Source organism: Ciconia boyciana, chromosome 7 (assembly GCF_034638445.1).
Source record: "Ciconia boyciana chromosome 7, ASM3463844v1, whole genome shotgun sequence".
NCBI classification, from domain to species: domain Eukaryota; kingdom Metazoa; phylum Chordata; class Aves; order Ciconiiformes; family Ciconiidae; genus Ciconia; species Ciconia boyciana.
In genome coordinates, this window is record NC_132940.1 from 52,949,281 (window position 1) to 52,974,360 (window position 25,080).

Consider the following 25,080-nt stretch of genomic DNA (forward strand, 5'->3'; position numbering starts at 1 on the left):
CCCAGGAGCAGGCAGGGAGCGTGGCCAGGGGCAGCCCCAGCCTCGGTGCTCCATCCCTGGCCGGGGAGGGGTTTGTGGCCATCGGCATGTCCCACGGCCGCCGGGCCCCCCACGCAATCTGACATGTCGGTGGCGGTTGCATCCGGCTGAGGTCCCGCTCCCTACCCTCTTCCCATGATCCCTGTTGCCTTCCTCAGAGTCTGGCTGGAAACGCCCTTCTCCATCCCTGCAGTTTGTTGTTTATCCTGGTCTGATCTTCACTTTGAACAGGGTCCCCATCCCCTGCACTGCCCTGTGCCCTCCCAGCCCTCACGGCACAGCACGCTGTGGCATGGGGATGGAGGCAGCCCTCCTCCCCCTCTCCGGCGGCAGCCCCGTGCTGTTCCCGTCTCCAGCAGCTCATTAGCACCAGCTGGGACCTGAGCAGGGGCTGCTGCGGCCGGCGGAAACATGGGTGGGCTGAGACGGGATTAGACATGGTCAGGGAAATTCCAGCTGCCCCGTGGTTAGCACGAGGCTGCTCCGGCTCTGGGAAGCCTGATGGGGCCACGCATGCTGGCCCTCCTCAGCTGCTTCCTCCCGAATATCCGTTCCCGGCAGCTGCTGGACCAGGGCTGCCCCGGAGAGGTGGGCGAGGGGAGGGGGGGGACCTGGGCTGGGCGGTGGGGACCTAGAGGACCCCCATGCACCCATGTGGGCTGGAGGGGGCAGGGGAGGGCTGGCAGCAGGTGCCCCTGAACCTGCTTGGAAGTGGATGGGACGGGCTTGTGCCCTGCTTCCCAAACACCCCTGGGTGCTGGGCTCCATCACTCGTGTGTCAGGGCCGCTCAGGATGAAGAGCAGCGTACGGGCTGCAGCGCAGCCACGGCAGCCCCCGTGAGACGGCAGCGTGTGCCGCTTTGGGGTGCGAGGCTGCCTGCAGTCGGCATCAAGGGGGTTTCTCAGCGCCCGCAGGCACGGCAGTGCTGGTGGGAGATGCTCTGGCTTGCTGAGGGCTCTCTGAAGCAGCCTGGCCTCCAGCGGGCACCAGCAACGCCGCTGACCCCTGCCTGGTGCCCACTCCCTGGCTGGGCTGGGCGAGGTGCCTGCGGGGCAGAGCCCTGGAGTGGGTACTTGCAGGTTCCTGGCCCGTTTGCATCTGTGGCTGGAGGGGGCGAAGGAGAGCTGTGACCCCGGGCAGGGTCGGCATGCTGGGGGGCTGCCTGGGCTGCCAGCTCCGGGCTGGGGCACGGCCAGAGGTCCTGGCACTGGCAGGGGCCGTAGCCGGGGAGGCAAGCGCTGCCTCTGCATGTTCTGAGGCAATGCCGTGGAGCAGCCCCGGTGTGAACGCGTGCCAGCAAAGGGCAGGATTGTGCCTGGGAGCCTGGCTTTGCCTCACCTGCCCTCATGGTCAGGGCACCCAGCCGTGTCCCACTGGGGACCAGGAGGGCTCCTGGGGCGGAGCTGCTACCTGGGTGCTGGCTGATGTGAGCAGCGTGTTTGTTGGGCTGGCTGCTTGTCTTCAAACAAGGGCACTGGGGTTTAGGAGAGGGAAACCCAAAACTCCATCCTTGAGACGATTGCTGTGTTTGCCAAGGAAATAGGAGTTGGAAGCAGCTCTGCTCCAGCGCTTTCCCTAACCCCGACGCTGCCCCTGTGCTGATTCATTGATTTGGACGGGTTATATACTGGGAGGGGAAGCATGAACCACACTCGGCTCTCTTGCCAGCACAGAGCTGTGCTCGCTCGGCGCTCGCGGCTGCAGGACACTCGGGTAAGTCTCCTCTCCGTTACTGCCCCTGTGAGCGGCCCTGGGCCTGGGGAACTCCCGGGACGGCTCCGAGGGGTGGCGGCACGGCGGTGGGATGTGCATGTTCAGTATCTTTTGATTTGATGGGGATGTTTGTCTTGCAAGGGTTCTCCAACAAAGCGAGACCACTTAGGCATTGTGGGAGCTGAAATAGTTACATAGGCAACATGTCTTAAATAATAACCCATAGAGAAAATTAAGGGGGGCAAAGTAACATTTAGGGGGGCTGAGGTTAGGAGCAGTGGGATGCCGAGGGGCTGAGTGGTAGGGCATATTCAGTCCCCAGGTCTGTAAGCTTTTTGTCCCTAGAAGAAAAGAGAAGATAAATTGTTTTCATCTGCCTTTCCTGAAGGGTGCTCCAGCGTGGATGCTCTCTAAGCTGCCTTACCAGGGAGTGACATGAGCAGGGCTTTTGATGTGCAGAGCGTTTGGGGAAGTTTATAAATGGCTTGCTATAAACAAAGCTGTTCTTGGATGCAGATTGTTTCCATATGGGAAACATAAACTGCAATGGCTTGTGGAGGGTTCCTCCCTCCCTGCTGGAGAGCAAGTGTCTTCCCGGGAGGGAGCCTGGGGTGGAAGGCAGGGACTGTGCCCCCAGCACCCCGGGGTGCTGTGCCAGCCGGGGTGCTGTGCCAGCCGGGGCGCCGTGCCTGGACCCCTGTGCTGCCAGACTTGCCTGTCTGGCTGAGCCGTGCTCGGGGATGGGGAGCCGTGGGTTTTCTCCCTCTCTTGTGCCACTTGAAGCTGCTACTGCTCCATGCCAGCCTGGCACAAGGCTGCTGCTTTAATCTACGGAGGCAGGAAGCTCCCGGGCCAGAGGAGGGAGGAGAGGGTGTCCATGGTGGCCATGCTTGTGGGGAGATGGAGGACCGCGCTGTAAAGCCCATGCTCCCCCGGGCGCTACCCCTGGGACCAGCCCGCAAACAGGTGCCCACACCAGACACCCCGCTGTCATGGCCAAAATCGGCCAGGGCTGAGACCTGCTGATGGGGTGCAGACAGGGCCACCCCCGTACCCAGCCTGGGCTGGGGAGCTGGCAGAGGGCCCGGCTGACCGGGCTCCTGCAGGATTGGAGCTAAAGCACGCCTGGGCAGCGGGTGCCGGCGCTGCTCTTGGCTCTGCGACAGGAGCTCAGAGCCCTTGCTGCCGAGCAGAGCCAGGAGGGTGCTGGGGGGGCACCTTTCTTCCTGCCCCCTCCCAGCATCCCCGGGTCCTGCTCGGCTGTGGGTGCTGCGGGCCGGCGCCGGTGAAGGTCTCGGCTGTTCGGTGGTGCTGGGAGGCCAGCACCACGGGTAGCAGCTCGCCACGCTCGCTGCAAAACAGGAAACGGCGCTTCTGGCTGCTGAAGAAGCTGAGCAAGAGGGATGCTAGGGATGCCACTAATAGCTGTGGTATGGCAGCCAGGCGCCGCAGCCCCCAGCTCTGTCCCGCTCTGCGCTCCTGCCTGGGCTGTGCCCAGCCCTGCCTGTCCCCAGTCTTCCTCGCCTGCCCTCCTCTGCCTCATTGCCATGCTAGGGGCAGGAGTGTGGCCATGGACTCGGTGGCCCTTTCCAGGGAGAAAGCGGCACACATCTCCGGCAGCGACCCTGGGGGGGCTGGGAGATCACAGGGGCTGAGCCCCCCGCCTTTGTTTTTGCTGCAGGCCCAATGGAGCAGGGAGGCTGGTGGTGGTGGCTGCTGCTGCTGCTGGGCATCCAGCTGGCCGGTGGCCAGTGCCCAGAACAGTGCCAGTGCGTCCGCACCGCCCAGGTGGAGTGCTCCGGTGCTGGCATCACCACGGTCCCCAGCCCCATCCCCGCGAATGCCATGACCCTCCAGATCGTCAACACGCATATCACCGAGCTGGGCGACGCGTCCTTTGGCAACGCCTCCCTGCTGATCGGGCTGCGCATCGAGAAGAACAACCTGTCGCGCATCAGCCCTGGAGCCTTCCAGCACCTGCCCGACCTGCGCTACCTCAGCCTGGCCAGCAACAAGCTGCAGGAGCTCCCCGTGCAGGTCTTTGAGCCCCTGGACAAACTGGAGTCGCTGCTTCTTTCCAGCAACCAGATCCTCCAGGTCGAGCCTTCCCACTTCGCCCACCTGAGCAACCTCAAGGAGCTGCAGCTGCACGGGAACAACCTGCAGGAGCTGAAGGAGGGGGTGTTTGACCAGCTCACCAGCCTCACCAAACTCAACCTGGCCAGGAACAACATCGACCGCCTGCCGCCCCGGGCCTTCGAGCGGCTGGCGCGGCTGCAGGTGCTGCGGCTCTATGAGAACCGGCTCCGGCAGATCCCGGCGGGCGCCTTCGACGGGCTGCCGGAGCTGCAGGAGCTGGGGCTGCACCAGAACCGGCTGGAGACGCTGTCCCCAGAGCTCTTCATGCACAACGGGAACCTGCAGAAGCTCTACCTGTCCAACAACCTCCTCGCTGCCCTGCCGAGTGGCATCTTCTTGCCCCTGCGCGCCCTTGCCAAGATCACCCTGCACGTCAACCGCCTGCGGGACATCTCCCCTGGTGCCTTCGGGCCCATGCCTGACCTGCGGGAGCTGTGGCTGTATGAGAACGAGCTTTCCACCCTCCCTGCCGCCGTCTTCAGCAACCTCACCCATCTGCAGCTCCTGGTCCTCAGCAAGAACCGGCTGCGGTCAGTGGCGCCGGGGGCTTTCCGGGGCTTGGGGGAGCTGCTGGAGTTGTCACTGCACTCCAATGCCCTGTACCGCCTGGACGCCCAGGTGCTGGAGGGGCTGCCCAAGCTGCAGAACATCTCCCTGCACCACAACCAGCTGCAGGCGCTGCCGCGGGGCCTCTTCAGGGCCACCCCAGGGCTGCGGCACCTGCAGCTGCACTCCAACACCCTGGAGTACCTGCCTGCCGGCATCTTCTCCCCCCTGGCTGCCCTGCGGGAGGTGAAGCTGCACAACAACTCCTGGCGTTGCGACGAGGGCATCCTTCCCCTGCAGGGCTGGCTGGAGGACAACCCCCACAAGGTGGGCGAGACACCCCCACTCTGTGCCCAGCCCCCCGCCCTGCGGGGCACCCCCATTGCCGGGCTGCCGCGGGACCAGGTCCTTGCCCCCCGGCTCCCCACCGCCTCCCCCCATCCCAGCACCCCACTCCCCGCTCGCCCCTCCGAGGTGGCATCACCAGAGGGTGCCTGGACGGAGCCCCCCATGGGGCTGCCGGTCTCCCCCGGGGAGGAGGAGAAGGAGGAAGAGGAGGAGGAGAGGGGGCGGTGGGGGCTGACACGCATGCAGAGTGGGGTGGTGGTGGCGGTCATCGTGCTGGTGTGTGTGGCCCTGCTCGCTGCTCTCGTGGCACTGGTGGTCTACGGCTGTAGGAAGAAGAGCCACGTCGTGCTCATGAGGATGAAGGCACCTAATGAAGCTTGAGCGCGCGTCAGACCCTGGGGGGAGTGGTGCTGGCGTGGTGTCCCCTCCCCACGGGGCCAAGGGACATGACAGCAGCTCTGCATCAGCTGCCCTCGCTGATTTGGACAGGCCGGCATCACCCCGCGTGCTGCGTGTCCCCCTGTCCTGCTCTGCTTCACCCTGTCCCTGCTCTGCGGCAGGACGTCCCCCCGGATGACCTCCCACAGCTGCCCTCTGTCCCCAGCTCCTCCGGCCTCCAGCGCAGCCTCTGTGCCCGTTCCCTGCCCGGGGGCAGCAGCTGGGGTGTTGGGGGGTTGAGAGGGACCCCTCCAGCAGGGACCCACAGCCTGGCCATGATGGTGCTTACCCCAAACAACAGGGCTTCGCCGTCCTTCACCTTGCATCGTCCCCTCCAGCGCTGCCTGCCCTTGCGCTGCCTGCTGCTTTCCCCCAGCCCATCTTTCCCCCACCCCATGCCTTCAGCCTCTGCCCTTGCCTGGGCAGGCAGGTGCTAGCCATCGTGCAGGGCTGGGAGCTGAGCGAGCGCCTTCACCCCCAGCAGAGCTGCGTGTCCTTGGGCTGCTTTGTAGTTCGCCTGCATCCCAGTGGGGATCCCCGCAGGGCTGGGCTGCCTGGGCCTGGCGCTGCTGCTAGGGTGGCACACCCTGAGTGACTCTGCCGCGTCCAAGCTGCCCTCCCTGCCTACAGGCAGCGTGGGCCAGAGCACAGCCACCATCTTCCCTCACTCCAAGCAACCTCCTGTTCCCCTTGCGCTTGTGCATCTCCTGCCAGGAGAGCTGCGGGGCCACGTGTTGGCGTCTGGGCGCGGCGGCAGATTCCCTGAGCCCTCGTCTCATGCTGGCACTAACCCTCCTGCGGCCCTGCCCCTGCCTGCAGCGCCCTGCCCCAGCCCCGCAGGTGGCTGGGGCGGCTCACACCAGCCCCTGCTGCAGGGGAATTACAGAGGCGGGGTGTGAAGCATGCACAGAGCTGGACCGGCTGCCTGGCCGTGCTGGCCACCCCTTCCCCTGCGAGGGCTGTCTGCCAGGGGCTGGGAGAGGCTCCTGCACTCGTGCCCCGGGGCTGCTGGAGCATGCTTGGGCTGCTCCTGCTGCACCCTATCCCTGGTCCTCGGTGCCTCGACACCCTCACATGTACCCTGTCAGCTAGCGAGCAGCCTGGCCCTGCTCTGCCTGGCAAAGCTACACCCTCTCCTCCCCTCTCCTCTTCCTCTTCCCACCCCGAGTGGAGTGTCCCCCTGTGTGTGCCCGGTCCTGCTGCCTGCTCGCAGCCCTCAGGCAGCAGGGATGCTGGTGGTGCACGCCAGGGTGGGGGTCAGCAAGTGCTGGCTGCTCTGCACATCGCAGGCAGGGGCCACACTGTCCCCCAGCAGCACCTGTGTCCGGTGGCCACCGTGCCTCCTCCAGCCGCGGCACGGCCACGGGAGAGCCCAGCTCGCCTCTGCGTGTGGTGTGGCTGCACCAGGCTGCCTGGGGATCGCTGCCATGGGACAAGGGTCACACTTGGTGTGCACCCCGTGGTGCTGGCTGCTCACAGTGCCCCAGGAGCCAGTGCTGGCAGAAGCAGCCCCGCGCTCGTGCACATGATGGGATGCTCCTCTGGGCTGGGACCTGCATGGTGGCGGGAGACACGGGGCTGTGCCACGGGGCTGTTGGGTGCTGCTCTGGGACCTCTCCATTAAAGCACAGCTGTCCACCCCCCGTGCCAAGAGCTGTTCATTCAGTCCTCCACGGTGCGCAGCTGGGGAATGACCCAGCAGGGACAGGAGCTGCACTTGATTTTATCTACTAAGAGATATTTGCATGTTGAGGAAAAGCCCGTACAGCCTGGTGGGGCTGGGAGAGGTTTAGTGGGCTGTGCCACAGAGCCCACGCTGGCCTGGGCTCTGGCCTGGGGTGAGGGACCCAGGAGGGCTCAGCCACCCAAGAGCAGCAGGATGGCTTTTGGAGAGTGAGCTGAGACCTGGTCGAGCTTCTTGATGGAGACACCGACTGCCTCCTGTGCAGTCCTCTCCCTGGGGCAGGGACCCAAGGGTTCCCCCAGCTCCACCCTGGGGTGGTGGGGAGCTCACCTGGCTCCCTTCAGAGCTGGCTGCTGCTGGCTTGCGTCAGCTGAGTTTCTCCGTGTGTCACCATCTGCTCCATCGGTCCGTCTGAATGCACGTAAGCGTCCCTCCTCCTACCCCTGGGGGTGCCTCCATGGCCGCTGCCACCCCAGCCCGTTCCAGCACAGGCCCTTGCAGGGCAGCCCTTAAGGTGCTGTATGCTGCTGCCCCAGGCAGGCCGCAAGCTCCCTGGGAGCCCAGCTGGTCCACGGGTCCCTTTGGCTGTCCCACTGCTGGCTGGATGCATGTCCCAGGCTACAAAGTACCTGCTGCACCTCAGCATGACGGTCCCAGGGTGGTCCCCTCCTCATGGCATTTCTTTGCCTTCCTAAGCTGTGCCTGGTCCCCTCTCTCATGCAAGGGACATTTGCTAGCCCCATTCTCCCCTGAGATTTAATGAAGTCTGGTGAGCTCTCGGGGGGCTGCTGCAAGCAAATGTGCTGACCTCGGTGTGGGACCGGTGCCACCTGTGACAGCAGCGCCCTGCCACTGTCCCAGGGCCAGTGGACATCCGGGGCCGGGACCCTGCTTCCCTGCCAGGATGCTTGCTGGCAGCTGCCTCTGGCCTCACCTCCAGTCGCTCTGGGGCTGGGTTATTTTTCGAAGCGTTCCAAGGACACGGGTTGTTGTTGCCGATAAGCAGTGAGGGGCAGCTCCGCCCCAGCAGGAACGGCTCGTCAGCCGGCTTCCCATCCACCCCAGAAAACATCGTCCCATCTCGGCGAGCGGCGTCCCTGCAAACTTGCCGCAGGCTCGGTGGCGGTCCCCATGATGCCACGCTCGGTAAGTGGTGGCCACACCGCTTGGGTGGTTTGGGGTGGCCTGGGACAGGTGGGAGTCACTGTTGGCTCTGCGTGAAAACAAGTGAGATGGTGGAAAGGAAAAGCCAAGCCCAACACTGCTCTCGAGCGCTGATGTAAGTCCAGGATACCCCCACTTGGGCAGGGTGCCTGCAGGTGGGCATCGCCATGGGGCAGGCAGCATCCCCCATCACCCAGCAGCACTGGCATGTGTCCTGAGTAGGGAGGGACTGGCGGCGGTCTGGAGGCCACCACATTGCTCAGATGGTCAAAAAGTGCCTCCCGTGGGCTGGAAACAGGCATTTGGTCAAGTCAAATATCCCTCGGGCAGGTTGGATGCTGCTCTAGTTGCTTGCAGAGAAAGAAGTACTTGATGGGCAAGTAGAAATACAACCAGTGAAGCTCCTTTTGTCACTGAGCCAGAGCAGCCCTGCAGTGTTGTCCCCATCACCCAGCGTGTCCCTGTGCTTCACACATTCCCCTGCCCCAGCAGCCAGGTCTGTGCTTGCAGAGACATCTCATGAGGCTGCGGCTTCCCCTGAGACCCCCATGGGACCCCACAGCTCCCACCTCGGCCGCTGCTCTGCAGGGCGTGGGGACTGATGGCGAGGGTGACACCACCCTGGTTGTCATGGGGAAGGCTGGAGCAGGGCTGGGGTGCAGGGCAAGAGCCCTGACCCACCGCAGGGGGCAGGCAGGGAGAGATTTTGGAGGGAAGTGCTCCCTGTTCCCGCAAAGGGAGCATTGGGGTGGTGTGGGGGTCTGGGGCTGGAGGGATGCCCCATAGCCGGGGCAGCTGCCCATGCTGGCAGTGCCCCAGGGCTTGTTCCCCTGCGTTTCTGGCTGCAAAAGCCACTTCCCCAGCAGCACCCACCTGCGGGTGCAGATTTCTGCCCTGCCAAAGCAGGGGATGAGGCTCGACTCCTTCTCCAGTGCAGGCTGGTGGTCTACGCGCTGCTGGGGCTGGGGTCCCTGCTGGTGGGGGGGCTGTCCCTGCCCTGCCCTCCCGCCTGCCAGTGCTATGACACCTCCAAAGTCTTCTGCTCGGAGGAGAAGATGCGGGAGATCCCGGCAGGCCTGCCAGGGAATGCCACCCAGCTCTTCTTCGTGGAGACGGCCCTGAGCAGTGTCCGCAGCGGGGCCCTGGGCTCCTCCACCACCCTCACCAAGCTGGTCTTCCTCAACAACAACATCCAGGAGCTGGAGGCTGGTGCCTTTCGGGGGCTGCCCAGCCTCGCTGAGCTGGATGTGTCAGGCAACCCCTTGCCGGTGGTCAGCCCGGGGGTGCTGATGGGGCTGCCCAGCCTCAGCAAGCTCTCCCTGGGTGCCAACGCCATCCGCTCCCTGCATCCGGGGCTCTTCGCCGCTGCCGGCCGCCTGCAGGACCTGCGCTTGCCAGGGAACAAGATCGAGGCGCTGCCCCCCGGCATCTTCCACCCACTGCGGTGCCTCCAGACCCTGGACCTCTCAGGAAATGCCCTGGCCGAGCTGCCGGCCGGGCTGCTGGCCCCCCTCACTGCCCTCCGCCTCCTCAAGCTCAGCAACAACTTGCTGGTGCGGGTGTCCCCCAGCGCTTTTGGGGCACTGGGCCAGCTGGCCGAGCTGCACCTGGACGGTAACCGGCTGAAGGAGCTGCCGGCTGGCACCTTTGCCGGGCTGGGGGAGCTGCGGCGGCTGCAGCTGCAGCACAATGCCCTGGGCAGCCTGGCCCCCGACATCTTCGCCGGTCTCACCAACCTCACCGTCCTCAGCCTGGAGGGCAACCGCCTGGCCGCCCTGCCCGTCGCCCTCCTTGCCAGTACCCCTCACCTCCTTCACCTCTCACTGGCCCGCAACCAGCTGGAGACGCTGCCCCAGGGACTCTTCGCCAACCTGTCGGCACTGCAGACCCTGGCGCTCTCACACAACGCCATGGTCCATCTCCCCGCCAGGGTTTTCCAGGGGCTGGCGGGGCTGGCGGCGCTGCAGCTGAGCCACAACAACCTCTCCAGCCTGCCGGCTGGGCTGCTGGCCGGGCTGCCCCTCCTGGCCTCCCTGGCGCTGGACCACAACCACCTGGCCCGCCTGCCCCCGGGGCTCTTCAATGCCAACGAGGAGCTGGTGCGTGTGGGGCTGGCCGACAACCCCTGGGCCTGCGACTGCCGCCTGGCCTATCTCCTGGGCTGGCTGCAGGGCTTCGCCGAACCCCTCACCCATGCACAAGCCTCCTGCGCCAGCCCGGCCACCCTCCAGGGACAGTCGCTGCTGGAGGTCCCCCAGGGGCAGCTGGAGTGCCCAGGAGAGCCCGGCAACGCCGCAGAGGAGGGCTGGGACGGGGTGCCAGGGAAGGATGCTCCGGGGCAGTGCACCTACAGCAACGCTGAAGGCACCATAAGCGTGGCCTGTGATGCCACGAGCTGCCAGTGGCTCAGCCTTCGCTTCCCTCCTCTTCCTCCTCCTGGGCAGACGGCGGGGCCGGGGCCAGCGTACCAGGGCGCCTGGGTGCTGCGCTCCCGCTGCGGCACGCTGCAGGTCAGCGTCCTCGTCATGGCACAGAGCGGGGATGAGGCCACATCTCCAGGTCCCCCCACTGCGCCCTAGGGCTCGGGCAGGTGCCCACTTCTGCTCTGCTCTTGCATTGCCAACCTCCGAACCAGCCTGGGACCTGGCACCCCATCTTGCTCTGCTACCCCTACCACAGTCACCAGCTGTCACCAAGCTCTCCACAAGAGCTAGCCTGGCGGTATTTATTCTCCCAGCTATGCGTTTCCTGTGTATTTCAAATATAATTAAAATGTACATATTACTTCTGTGCAAGCAGTTCCCATGGTGGAGAGAGGAGACACTTCCCCCCGTCTCTGCCTGTGTATCTGGGGGGAGCGAAGGTCGCTGTGGTCCAGCGGGGACTTGGCTGGGGCTGTGCGTGGTGTCCCATGTGTGCAGATGCCTGGCGCTGAGTAGGTGCTGCTCTCCGGCGTGCTCATCTCTGCCCGCTGCGGGACCCCAGCCCCACCTCCTTCCCCTTTCCCTCGGCAGCGCAGAGACCCAGCTGCAGCCTGGCACCAACCCCCAGGGCCCGGGCTTGGCGTGGGGTATCCGAGGGAGACGCGGGCGAGTGCTGCCAACCGCCCGGCGAGGGGCGCGGGCTGCCTGGCTGCAGGGTGGGCTCCAGGCCAGGGCTGCGCACAGCAGGTCCCCCGCCCACCCCGGCAGGGCTCGGCCCACAGCCCCGCCACGGGACCCTGGGGTCTGCCCCAGGGAGGCTCAGGGACCCGCGGAGACGGGGCGCAACGTCCCAGCAGAGCTGCCCGCCCAGGGGATGGCAGTAGGGCGGGTGCTCCCCGGAGAGAGCAGGTGTGTGTGCACGCACATGCGTGGGCGTGGGCGCAGGTGTGTGTGTGCACGCACGCGTGCAAGGCGCACGCCCCGCTGCAGCGGAGCCCTTTGCGGGCGGGGCCGAGGCCGGGGCTGCGGGGCGGTGCGGCTGCACCACCTTGTGGCCGAGGGGACACGGGCTGCCGGGGCCGGGCGCAGCCGGGAGAGCCCTGCCTGCGCCCGGCCGCGCTCTGAGCCAGCCTTACCCGGGTCCTTGCTTGGGGCTGCGCTGGGTTTGGTGCCGGGCTGTGCGTCTCTGCCAGCCCCTTCCCCGCCGCTGCCCGGCCGGAGGGCCGGGAGCAAAGTGGAGGCTCTGCGTCGTGTTAGCTCCTGGGAGGCAGAGCGGGTGATGCTGCAAGCCCGGACACGATCCCACGCAGCCACCCTGCCACCTCTCCCGCACAAGGGACTGCCACCCTGCTGTGGCCACCTCCCAGGTGACGCTGGCGTGGCCACCTCCAAGCCTGGAGCGGGGAGGCTGGGGCTGGCTGCAGCTCCCCAGCCCTGGCACAGCTGCCGCACCGTGGGGCGTGTGTTGTCCATGGCCCGGCGAGGCTGGTGTCACGCCTCCTGCGAGCTCCGTCTCCTCTTGCGCCCTGGCTCTGCCACCCTACAGCCTCTGGAGCAGCCTGGTACCGAGCGGGGATGCATACAGGGTTGATGTTGGAAAGGGTAAAGGCTGTTGAAAATGTGCAATAGTTTGGAGTGTTTCTAAATTTGCCAGGAAAGCTCAGGAGCACAAGCTGACCCTTAATAAGAGCAAGTGAAAACCAGAGAAGAAATGCTTAAATGCAATTAGTCAATTAGCCGGTGGGAAGCGATGGAAGCCTTGTCATTTTAAATCTTTGCATCAAACAGAGTGTTTCTTCCCACAGGATGCCCCATACTGGCCAGGAGCCCTGGGTGTCAGCACAGGAGGGTCTTTGGCTTGTGCTAGGGTGGAGCGGAGAACAACGCTCAGCCCTAGCCCTATGGCCAGCGAGGTGTGGGGCTATGGGGCCGAGCCCAGAGCTTGAGTGTCAGTGTATCTGTCCGGCCACAGAAGTCATCACTGTTATAATCTTAAACAAATGGCTTCAGAGCAGCACCTTTAGCTACCTAAGCCAATTCCTGAGGAAGGAAACAGCTGGATATTTTTAATAGGAAAAGCTCCTTCCTCTTGTATCGGTGGGGGTGATGCCTGTGAAGCTGGTGGAGATGTGGGCCTGCAGAGAGCTTCAGCTACAAAACAGGCTCGCCTGGAAACCTTCAGGTTACCCTGGATGTGACTAGTCAAGTGGCACCAGCAGATAATGCCTAGGGAGTACATGTCTGTGTCCTCCCCGGGGGGTTTCTGCAAACAGCCTCCCATGCTGGGGGCATGGCTCTGCTGCCCGCTCCCTGGCCGTCCCTTATCTCCTCTCGCAGACCTGCGTCCTGACCTCATGAGAAACCAAGCCCTGCGCCTGAGCCGTGGATAAAGAGCTGGCCAGGTGATGGGACCCCCATCTGGTGGCCTCACTCCTCGCACGGCACAGCTTGCTCCGGCGGCTGGACTCGTTCGCAAGCGCTCGGCCAAGTAAGTGATGCAAAATGCTTTTTTTTTTCCTCTTTAAAATGTGCGAGAGAGGCGGCTCTGGGGGGCTGTTGATCGCTTCCTTGCAGCAAGGAGCAGGAGAGACTGCAGCGCCGTGAGCTGGGGCCGACCCTCCATGTCCCTGCGCTGCTGGAGACTGGGACAAGCAGGGGACCACACTGAGGTCCACCGCAGCCAGATGGGGTGAGGGAGGGTTTTAAAAGAGCTTTGCAGTTCAAAACTGTTAAATTTCATCCCCATGCACCCAGCCCAGCCATTCCCACCTGCACATTTAACCCATTGCGCTGCCCCTGCAGCTGAAGTGAAGCAGGGGCACCCATGCCCCCAGCTCCTGCACCCAAGTCCCCCTGGGGAGAGGATGGGCAGGGATCAGCAGCAGCTTCTGCCCTGGGGAGCCCCATGAGGCAGCTGGCACATACCTCACCTCCCATCGCTTTCTCTTCAAACCCAGTGGCTTTCAGCCTCCTGTATTTGCTGACCTCTCAACATTTTTCAAAAAATAACTTTTCATAGCAAATTTACCCTCACAGCATAAGGTTTTTTTGCATGGTCAGCTTTGATGGACACCCAAGAAGCAACCCACAGCCCTTTCCCCTGCTCCCACCCAGGGCTGTGAATCATAAGCTGGAAACTACTGTCCCAGTACAATGCTCACAGCCGTTAAACCCCAGCTATTGTGTTAGCTGAGTGCTTCCAAATGACTCGATGGAATTGGTGGGCTTTACGTGGCTACTGGTGGGTGTGCATCAGTGACTTCACTTCCTAGCTGCAGGTCAGAGCCCTAAATGTTAGGTATTACAGAGTTCATCTGTGGACATTTCACAGTCTTTTAACAAGCCTTGCTCTAAAGCTTGGTTGCTGCTCACAAGTTAACCATTTCTATCTGACAGAGCTGCATAACCAAGGCCAAAATATGATGTGATTAGCAAGAATCCTGACAAGGAGATGCTTAGAAGCAATGTTTTAAATTACTCCCCTGAACTGAGAGAAGCACCAATGAAATAGCAAGCCCATCCAGCACAGTATGGAAATTCTCAGTAAACAAGGTCATCTGGTCTTGGCTGGCTCCTGGGACCCTCTCTGGTCCCTCGTTAGCAAGCACAGGGCTGATTGCTTCTGTTGTTGCATGAATGGGTATTGCCCTGCTGAGTAAGTGGACCCACTGGGGCAGCGCTAATGGGCAGCAGCACTTTGCTGCCTTCACCCAGACAGATGCCGAGCCTACAGCCCAAACGTGGGAGAAGGATGGTCAGAGAACAGACCGTCCAGCCCTTGCCCCTCCTGGAGCATCTCCCAGTGCCAAGCCATGAGCTGGCTCGCTCTCCCTTCCTCTCCATCCCTCGGTACCAACGGCAGTGAACTCTTGTAAATGCAGCATACATTGGCTTGTACAGTCTCTCATATACTGTTCATATACACCCCTACAATATAATAAAATGAGTTATGATATGTGAATAGAAGAGTCCTGAGAGCTGAACAACAGGATGGTACCACCACCACCAGCATGGTTCATAAGCTGTGGACAGAGATATTTTTGTTCTTCATAACTGATTTTTGAAACCTTTTTTTCAGGACAATGTACCAGCATTTCCTTTTCCTTTTCTTGCTTTCCTTCCATGCCCATAAATGCCAAGATCAAATAGTGGGTGAAGATCCGTATGAAATGCCCAAAGACTACCAGGAGGTCTACAGAGGGATAAAAAATGATGTCAAAGAGATCCCAAAGATTGCAAAGCCCTTCATTTCTGAGATGATCTTCATGCAAACCAGCATCACTGCTATAAGGAAAGGTGCCTTCAGGTATATACCCAACCTGATCAAGATTTTGTTTATTGGCAACAAGATCAAGGCAGTTGAACCTGGAGCCTTTGATAGTTTGGAGAAGCTGAGGGACTTGGAGATATCTGGTGCCGTGTTAGAAGAACTAGCTGTGGGCACTTTCCAAAACCTCCCAAGCTTGCAGAGGCTGGAGCTGAGAGATAGCCACCTCAGATACATCCCCAAAGGCCTGTTTGATGGGCTGGAAAATTTGGGAGAGCTCTCGCTGCACATCAATGCAATCCCTTCTCTTCCAGAAGGCATTTTTGATTCTCTCATCAATCTAACATTTTTGGACCTGGCTAGAAACAGGATCACAACTCTTCCTGGGGATGCCTTTAGCAAACTCCCCCGGCTGCAAGTCCTCCGGCTGTATGAGAATGAGCTGCAGGACCTCCCAGAAGGGCTGCTAGACAGTCAGCCGGGGCTGCTGGAGCTCAGCCTCCAGAGGAACAGGCTCAGGACGCTGCCACCCATGCTCCTGAGGAGCCTGTCTCACCTGGAGAAACTCCTCTTGGACAACAACCTCATTGGGGTTCTCCCACCTCAGGGCTTTTTTGGTTTAAACAAATTGAAGCTGTTGACTCTGGGTTCAAACCACATTACAGAGCTCCCCTGCTGCCTTTTTGACACCATGCCACACCTGCGGGAGCTGGACCTGGGCAGGAACAGTTTGGCCACACTTCCAGATGGCATCTTTGTCAACCTCACATCTCTTGGCAAACTCATCTTGTCCCACAACCAGCTAGCAGCCCTACCAAGAGGAGCCTTCACTGGGCTCAGCAAGCTCTCAGACCTCCAGCTGGACACAAATCAGCTCTCTGCCTTGGATGATGAGGTCTTTGCTTCTCTCTCAAATCTGAAAACCCTCAACCTTCAGAAGAACCAGCTGGAGAGTGCCCCCCGAGGTCTCCTGGACCCCCTGAAGAAGCTCAGCTCAGTGTATCTGAGTGGGAACCCATGGAGGTGTGACTGCAACCTCTGCTACCTACGCAGCTGGATCCTGGGCAACAGTGAGAAGGTAAAATTCTCCACCCAAGTGTCATGCAAGAGTCCACCCCACCTGGCAGGGCAAGCAGTGACATCGCTGAGGGACAACCACTTAATTTGCCCAGCTACTCTGCCTCTTTCAGCTTCTTTTACTCCGTCTCTGCCATTCACCTCCACATCATCACAAGGGATGTCAGCCTTGCTGTCACCTGGAGCCTTGCCCACTGCAGTGCCAACCGTGCTGTCACTGGCAGCCTTTCCCATCATGGCACTGCCAACCATGCTGTCGCCTCTGGCCACCTCTGCTGTGTTGCCAACGGAGGCCTTCTTCACCGCTCCATCACCAACCATACCATCTAAGGCCTTCAACACCACCCCATCATCAGCTGTGCTGCCTAAGGCCTTCATGGCCACACCATCACCGACTGTGCTGCCCAAGACTTCCATCACCACACCATCATCAACCATGCTGACAAAGGCCTCTGTCACCACCCCATCATCAGCTGTGCTGCCAAAGACGTCCATCAACACACTGTCACCAACTGTGCTGCCCAAGACTTCCATCCCCACACCATCATCAACCATGCTGCCAAAGGCCTCTGTCACCACCCCATCATCAGCTGTGCTGCCAGAGACCTCCATCAACACACCATCACCAACCGTGCTGCCAAAGGCCTCCATTGCCAGCCCGTCATCAGCCGCGCTGCCCAAGGCTTCCATCACCACCCCATCGCCAGCTGTGCCACAGGAGGCCTTCAGCCTGTGTCCAGCTTCATCCATCATAAGCCTACAGCCTCCTGGGGCCACCAGCCCAGAGCCTGCACTGTCCACTCTAGCTTCTGCCACCACACCGGTGCCAACAAACCCACTGGCAGCCACCACCAAACAAGTGCCTCCTGCTCTTCTGGTGCCCATGGAGAGGCCAGCCACCACCCCATGGGGGACACCCAGCAGCTCCCTTGTCTCAGCCCCTCCCATGGCACTCTGGCCACCCCCCAGGACTGCTGCGCCAGGCATGGTCCCACTGGCATCACACTCCCCATCCCACCATGCTCCTGTGCCAGACGGGGAGCAGGACCATGCCACCATGTGGGGCCTGTCCACGGTTGGCACCCAGCCCGCTCCCACTGCCCCCCAACACGCTCCCACCCCTGCAGGCACCATCCTGCTCCCGACACCTCCCGTCTCCGCACTGCCAGACCATATGAGCCCCTGGCCGGCCTCCCCACCCCTGGCCCCCAGCGGCCGTCACGCCTGGGGCTTCACCCTGCGGTCCAGCCCGCAGCACTGCTGGGTCTCCCTGGCCCTGGGCCTGGCCACGCTGGCACTGCAGGCGGGCTGCACGCTGCTGTGGGGGATGCTCACCCTTCTCCTTCACCGAGCCACCTGCCGCCAGGGCCACCCCATGCTGCCGGTGAGGCTGCTGAGTCTCCAAGCTCTGGCTGCACCGGGGTCCCCCGAGCAAGCCCGGGCACCTCTTTGAGCTTCGCTGCCCCTGCATGCCCTGGGCAATGCCCATTGCCCTCCTTTGGGGTCTGCAGCCGTGCTGGCGACGGGGTGTGTATGTCATGGGGTGCGGACCAGCATCGGTGGGGTGCAGTCTCCCAGGGGTGGGTGTCCCAGCACCCAGACTGTTTTGGGGTGCCTCCCAGCTGGCCCCTGGCGATGCTGTGAGCATGGGGAGCCTATGCGCGGTGTCACTGCCTGACGGGCCCTTCTGCCAAGCGACACTAGATGGCATCCCGACACAGGCAGTGGCTGCCACCACCTGCCCAGGGCCACCGGATGCATAGAGGGCGAGCAGTGGCCCTGGAGGCACCTCACCGACGTGCCGGAGACCCCGCACCCGGCCGGCTGGGGACCTCGATGGACCGCGGGCACGGCCCGCTGTTGCTTGCAGGGTCTGGTCGGGGCTCCTGCCTGCATCTCCTCCCCATCCCTGGCAGGTACCTGCAGGGTGCAAGCAGCCCTTGGGGAAGGACTTCCCAAGGCTTCCTGCCCCACGCCCTGGCTTCTTCCCTGCGGTGCGGTACGGGGTGTGTCAGCGCCTGTACGTCTGTCATAACACTCTGACCTCGTCCGCTCTCCTTCTCCCTTTCCTCCTCACTGATATTAAAGCCTCCCCTGCATCTCTGCCATGCACTGAAGGGCTGGCGAGAGGAGTATTTTCATCCCAGGGCTTTTCTCGCCATGACCTGCTGCGGGGGATTCCTGTTGCTTGCTGGAGCATGGGGGTCCCAGTCAGTTCTGGTCATCAGGGAGTGGTGTAGGACCAGGGTTGCATACCCTCCTGCAGGCAGCAACACAGGGAGATAATAGACATGCTGTTCTTCCCCCTCTTAAATCTCATGCCCCCAAAACCTCTTTGCGATGTTACCTGCCCTGGCCTCTCTTGAAGAATAATGTTTGAGCATGGCCGGTCACGGAGTGTTCATACCATAACTTCACCTGATGCTGAGCCCCGACTGCAGGCTGAGCACCAGCTCTTCTGAAGCTTGGGAGGAGAGGGATAACTCTCCTCATAAATGCAGGTTTGATGTGTGCCTTCACCTCTGTAGTCCTGGGCTGCTGCCAGGGCCAGGAAAGTGCCAAACTTAAACAAACGTGGCTGTTTCTGCGGGTTTTCTGGAAGTGCTGAAACTTTCACTAGAAAGCTCTAGCCCAGGAGATTTTTGAGCCAATGAACACAGGGGTTGTTCCCTGGTTTGGGTCTCTGGGTACCTTATTTTCTCTAGGCTCAGTGCTGACTTTGCCCTGTGCCAGCGGAGCTGCTCCCAAATTTAATCACCCTGGTTACTACCAGGCTGCAGGTGTCTGTCTTCAACTCCTCACCTTTGCCACTAGCGCTTGCTTCGTCCTGCCCTGCCTTTGAGTGCCCTTCCCCAGGTGTGGGGCATAGGGGCTGCCTGGCTTCGGGGGGTCTCGGGGGGAGAACCCCTGAAAATCAATGGTCTGGACATGTGCTGGGCAAAGAGCCGCGGGGAAGCGTCTTGGAAACCTCCTAGCCGGGAGCCCTGAGTGTCCCAGCTCCCCTGACTGGTGCAAAACCAAGGGAGGGGGAAAGGGCCTTCGCGTTAGGGTATGTGCCTGCAGCTATGCGTTAGGGACCTGGATATATGTCTTTGCTAAGAGCCTGTGCAGTGTTACAGGCCCCTCGGCTGCTCCTTGAAGTCCTGCTGACGGCTGTGAAATATGGGAGGCGAGTGCGGGGCAGCACATCTGGGCGGGATGGAGCGAGCGGCTCCAGGGCCGGGGCTGGCACGGCGGGTAATGAGACGCAGATGAGGGAGAGGGAGTGTTTTTCCTGGCAGTCCAGATGGGCTCAACTTAATACTTGATTTAGAGGGTTTGAAAGCAGGGCCTGGCTGCCGGGGAACAGACCCCGAGCACTTCCCGGGGCGGCAAGGGGGGGTCTCCGCTGGCTTTCAGATATTTAATGGCCCAGCGCAGTCTAAACAGGGAAGTACTTTGGGGTGAGATTAGCACAACATAATCACATCTTAAAAGGTCTTCAGAGACACAAGGCACGTCCGCTCTCATATTAATTACTTGTTATTAATAAAGCTGGGGTCAGGCTAGGGGTGTTCACTCCGGAGCGTGCTGATTCCCTCTTTGAAGAGCGGTGGTGTATCTGAAAGCAGCACAAAGCCCCGCAGCCTCCACCTGTGCCCGTCCCACTCCGGAAACCAAACGGCCAACATTCCTACAGCTGCCTTTAAAACTAATTTGCCCCATAATACCCCGAAAGGGCCACGTCTTTCTAAGTGCCCAGAACACCTCCGAGTGCTGTAAAATAATAATAACCAGGGTGTTCTCAGCATGGGAATTTCCTGCTATGATTGATTTCTAATTTGCAATGAAAATACAGCCGCCCATGTTCCCGGGGCCAGGCTGGTGCAGCTGGCTTGCAGGCAGGAGTCAGCTCCCTCCATCGCTGCAGGGCCGATCCCTGGAGGGCTACGGCTGTGCTGGGCTGGGAGGAATTAGCAGCCGCTCCTGTTTGCCCCTGCTCACTCTGTTGTCCCCCGGGAGGGAAGGGGCTGAGAGGCGGGTGGGATGCAGGGTGTCCTGGGGGTGATGTGCCTGGGCAGCCTGTGCAGGAACCTGCTTGGGTTTCCTGATCGCTGAGCAAGAGCAGCCAGAGAGCATGCGGGGATGGGGCAGAGCATGGGGGATCTGCACCGGGGAGACCAGCGTACAGGTTTGCTGCTTCGGAGCTGCACCTCGCTGCGATGCCAAGGAGAGGCTTTCCTCCCAGCGGGGAGGTACGTGGCCAGGGCAGGTGCCCAGGGAGCGCACAGGCCCCAGCACACCCTCCCTGCTCTGCTGTGGGCAGCCCGGGCATCCCTTTGCAGGACAGCCATTGCACTGAGTAGTGCTTGATGATTTTTTAATCTGTGAATTTCTCTGGTTTCTCTGAACTCAGGTAAGATTTTAGCATCCGCAGCACCCTATGGCAAGGACTGCCCAGGATTGCCCATGCACCGAACGAGGCAGCACCTCCTTTTGCTCTCCCCCTGCTTGCCGCTCCTTGCACAGGATGCCCCTGGTTCTTGCATTGGAAAAAAAAAGGTGAGCATCCCTGTGTGGCGTCTCCAGGCTGCTTGTGACACTGTAAACCTCTTCCCAGTTGCCGTGACTGCCTGATGTCCTTGTACTTAGCCTCAGGTGACAACGAGTTAGAAGGAGAGACAGGATACCATGTGTGCATGTCCTTGAGCAGCGCTGGGACCAGGGGTCTCCAGCATGGCCTGGGAGCCCCACAGCCGCTGCTGGCTCTCTTCCTGCCTTGTGCAGATGAGACATGGCTCCCACAGCCCTGTCACTCATTCTGCAGTACCAACCTGTAACCCCTCTGCCCGTCAGCCCTGCCGGGAGCCCCCCGTGCTGTGGGTGCAGCGGCCTGTCCCTGCCACCTGCCTCTGGTCCCCTTCCTGCCCCTGGGCCGCCCCACAGGCGAGAAGGGGGCTTGTGAGCGACAGCCCTTTCTTGTGGCTGGTGGGAAGGGGGCAATGAACACCTGCATGGGGGGATTTGTACAATAACCCGGGCAGGGAGCAAACCTGAGCCTCCAGCAGGCAAGTCCCACTGCTGGCTTGCTGCTGGGAACCTGCCTCAGCCCGTGGCTGCGCTGCCGCAGCTTCCTCCCTGGGTGCCCGCCTCGTGTGCCAGCCCCAAACACGTGCCGTAGCTGTGCCGGGAGCGGCGTCTCGCCAGCTGCTGGTGTGGTTTGAGCCCCCACGTCTCTTGCGACCGCCTGCCCCGGTGGGGTGCAGGGCTGGGGGCTGGCTGCTCCGTGTGCTGTGGGCAGGACGAGAAGGGGCTGGTTTGGCACCGGGTCCCATAGGAACAGGGAGGTGCTGGCAGGGCTGCCTGGAGAGGTGGGATGGGCGGCATGGGACCTGCAGGGTGAGGACCTGACCTGGGGCAGCTCCCTGGCAGAGGCAGCTGCGGCTGCTGGGATCAGCCTAAGGACCAGCCCGGCAGGCGTGTCCGGCACCCGTCCATCCCCTATTGCACTCAGCAGAGATGACCGTGGGCTGGCAGTCATTGCTCAGTGTTGCTGCTGTGCCCCCTCGATGCTGGTGATGGTTTCGAACACCAGCACCACTCCTCTGTGTGTCCTCTGGATGGTCTGTCTGTCCCTCCCCATCCTTCACTGGCAGCATCCCTCCACGCGCTCACTCACAGCACCCGTCCAGCCACGTCAGGCTGCTCCTTGCCGAGAAGCCGTGTGAGACCCACGGGGCAGGACCTGAACTGGGACATTCATTCATCTGCTTTGGCCTTGGCATCTCCCAGCCCTCCTGCAAAAGGGCTGCAGCCACGTCCCGCCGGGGCAGGGGCCTGACCCCCCCAGGGCAGCTGGGCGGCGAGAAGACCCCCAGGCATAGGGGATGGGGCTCAATGGGGTGCGGGGCTGGCAGCCCCGGCATTCCCATCCTTGGTTCGCCTGCTTCACGCCTTGCGCTGCCCATGCTTTTATCCAGGATTTGGGCAGGGCACGAGAGCAAGGGCAAGGCAAACCAACCGGCACGTCCTCCCTTGGGCAGCGGGAGAGCCCGGAGGGGCGGAAGTTGCCTGTTTGTTTAAGGTGCAAACAAGTGCTGTTAATCTGCTGCCTGTTTGTATTTCTTCAGAGCCCCCGAGTGTTGGGGGAGCGGAGATGGGGTCTCCCCTTTGTGCGGGGGCAGGGTCAGGCTATTGGAAGTAGAGGTGAGAAAACACAGAGGGGCAGCTGGAACCTGCTTTGGGAGGGAAAGATTTTTTTCGGCTATTTATGATAATTAGTGGGAAACGTTCCTCAAGCGTTTCAGATGATTCTGTAATGAAGTTGGGCCGAATGTTCCTGCTTTGTTCCCCTGGAACCATTAAAAATCCCCCTTCTTTGGCTGCCTTAATGCAATGCTGAAAAGGCACAATGGCATAAAAGTGGCTCTGGGCAGGGCGGCACGCCTCCTGCCCCGCCAGAGAGAGCCCTTCAGAGCCCAGATTTTCTGGGTTATAAACGTCAGCACTTGCAATGTTCATGCAAAGGCTGCTGCGGGTCCCGCACCCGGGGCTCCTTCGCATCCCTGATGCCGGTCAGCGCGTGCGAGTGCCAGCTGGCCAGCACCACCAAGCTTGCGGCATGCTCGGGGGGGACAACGGCCGACGCAAACACACCGGGGTGAGAGAGAGCAGGCGCAGCCAGGAGTGCCGTCGCTCTGCTTTTACAGAAGAGCTGCTTTCTCCCTGTGGTCGTGGCTGGGAGTTTGCCAGCGTGAAAAGCTGCACCGGGAGGGGACTTATCCCTGCGCAGGGGGAAATGGGGAGTCCCGCCCCAAGGAAAGTGCTTCTGAGCCGGTGCTGTTCTGGGCCAGATCCTGCCCTGCCCAGTAGGGCCAGGCAGTCCCCAGGCGCCAGCGCAGAGCAAGGCGCGTGAAATCCAGCCATGACCTTCTGTGTGGATCACTATCGGGCTGCAAGAGCTGGCTCATTCTCCTCTTGCTTTTAGCAGTGGAAGGCTTCTCCGGCATAAGTGATGAAAAGGAAATCCACCTGCCTGATCTCACGCATCTATCAGCACTATTTCCCCCAGGATGATGTGTAAAGCTAATGGGAGCTCTCCTGCTAAAGCCGTGATAAAAAGGGAAAATGGCAGGAGCTTTTAGTGTACTGGTGGGGGCCGAATGTGATGGTTTTCAGTGTCTCCATCAATATTCCCATCCGGGCTCCAGCCGGTGAGCTCAGTGTCCAAGGCTGGGACTTGGGGCTGCAGCTGGTGGGGGGGAGCTGCTGCCCTCCTGCTCCTCCTTTGGCTGGGCGAGAGCGGCTGGGGAGCACTTGGGCACCCGGCACGGGCACCCGGCGGCAGCACAACCCTGCGGTGCTGCGAAGGCGGGAGGTTGCCGTGCCTGCTGGCCAGGCACCTTCCTTCCCAACCACAGCCGGCGTTATTTAGATGGCGAGCACTAATTGGGATCACGTCACCCTTAATGCCCACCTGCTGCCCCATGGCTGGAGCCGATGTGCCCCGGTAAGGCATTAAATCATGAGGCTGGGGAGGAGAGGTTAAGGGCTGGGAGCACAGCTCTCTGGGAGCTGCCCCGTCTCTCCACCTCACCTGCCTCAGCCATAATCAAGCGATCATCTCAGCCCCCTCGCTCCTTTCAATGGGGGAAAATTTGCAGACAAATTCCTGCCAGCGGGACGTTGGAGCTCTCCTGGGTGGCGGGATAAAGATACCTGTCACCTCCGCGTGGCCCCACTGCCAGCTCACGCTGGGAGCACGGCTGGGGAGCCCCGTGCTGGCTGCGGGGCTGGTGACTCCGGGCAGTGCGGGGACGGGCCAGGAGGGCTCCCGGAAGGAGCAGGAGGGCTCTCCTTTTCCCTGAGATAATGCATGGCCCGCGGTGGCCAGGTGACACAATGGGCCCAGCTGTGAACAGGCTGGAGCCCTTACCGCCGGTTTCTGTTACGGCAGCTCCTGAAGCACCACTTGAATTACGATGCATTTGCCAGTCCCCAACCCTGTCCCAGCAACCTTGCAGGGGGAAATTTCAAAGTTTTTGCAAAGTTTTTGCAAAAATTTGCAAAGTTTGCCATGGGAAACCGGCCATCTCAATATGTAAAGGCCCAGATGATATTGAGCCTTGTGGACCATGGCAAGCCCATGGCTTCCCGAGCGGCACGCGGAGTGTGGACACTGGCAGCACCCAGCAGCTCTGGCCAAGAAGCAGCATGTCTGATGGACCAGGCAGCTCCCGTACCACCCCCATCCCTGCTGGCACACCTCCACCCCTTCTCTCTGCTTCCTCCCCAGGTCCAGCGATTGCTTTCCAACAAATTATTTCCATAAGCTCTCAGCAGAGGCCAGAGACAAAAGCTCAGGTATGGAGCGGCGGTGTGCTCCTGACCTTTCCCACCGCCGGACAAACGGAGCCGGCAGCACGAGGCGGGCGCACAAAGGCGCTGCGCCGGCCGGAGCGCTGACCCCGCCGTGCCACAGCTACCTGCTGCTCCGCCACAATGGCCCCGCGGCCCCGGCCGGCCTGCCGGGGCGATGAAAAAGGGTCCGAGATAATAATGAGCCTGACTACCACTGCTCTCTTCAGAGAACCGAGTCAACTCCTCGGGAAGAAAAAAAAAAAAAAAAAAGAAGAAGAAAAAAAAAGAAAGAAAAACCCCTCTTGGATAATAAAGAAGTAACAAATGAAGACTGAAAGCCTATAGAAGGCGTCTTAACCCAGCGAAGAAAAAAAATGTCAACATCTGTGGAGCTGTCTGCAAAAACAGACCGAACCCCTAATGAATACCCTCTAGAAAAGGCATTCACTCAAGGAAAGGCAAAAGGCTACATTTTTCTATGGAGGTATAAAGATTTTGATGAATCTGCCCTTTCCCTTTCCAGTGCAGTTGAACCAAGCGCTAATGTTCATCTTCAGCTTTATTAAAGGGTGCGGAGGGGGGCAGAGGGGGGAAGAGTCTTGATCTGAAAGCTTATGAGGAGGGTGGATTTAGGGAGCCTGGATAGATGTCTGAGCACTAAGGCAAGGAAGAAAAGCAACAGGCATTAGAGAAAATACTGTTTAACAAGAGTTTCTTTAGTCAGCCCATTTGAGCAGAGATTGGTGCGCCATAAACGTAATCCTCTTAGTGCTGACTTAAACGTGTTTGTACAAAACAGGGAAATATAATATGAATGTAATAGTTACGTTTGCTAAAATGCTTAATAAAAAGACAAAAGTCCTTTATTTTGATCTTCAGCTCTGGTGCAGGCTTGGGGCAC

The 25,080-nt window shown here is 61.0% G+C and overlaps 2 protein-coding genes across 3 annotated transcripts; both read left to right on the forward strand.

The window, feature by feature from the left end:
* The first annotated feature begins 461 nt into the window (after window positions 1-461).
* Window positions 462-10,855, forward strand: LRRC15 (leucine rich repeat containing 15). Its single transcript, XM_072868493.1, has 3 exons — window positions 462-627; window positions 3,435-5,164; window positions 8,702-10,855. The coding sequence occupies exons 1-3, from the start codon at window positions 477-479 to the stop codon at window positions 10,649-10,651; spliced, it is 3,831 nt and encodes a 1,276-aa protein (XP_072724594.1). The 5' UTR covers window positions 462-476; the 3' UTR covers window positions 10,652-10,855.
* Window positions 5,163-24,960, forward strand: LOC140653804 (uncharacterized). Of its 2 annotated transcripts, XR_012043228.1 has the most exons (5): window positions 5,163-8,054; window positions 12,833-12,983; window positions 14,574-17,755; window positions 20,236-20,381; window positions 24,115-24,960. XR_012043228.1 is itself a non-coding variant. In XM_072866315.1 (3 exons), exons 2-3 carry the CDS (start codon window positions 12,901-12,903, stop codon window positions 17,290-17,292), a joined length of 2,802 nt encoding a protein of 933 aa, XP_072722416.1. In that variant the 5' UTR covers window positions 5,163-8,054; window positions 12,833-12,900; the 3' UTR covers window positions 17,293-17,921. The 2 variants fall into 2 exon arrangements, 1 of the variants encoding a protein (XP_072722416.1); XM_072866315.1 differs by lacking the exons at window positions 20,236-20,381; window positions 24,115-24,960 and having other exon boundaries at window positions 14,574-17,921.
* Window positions 24,961-25,080: the final 120 nt, after the last annotated feature.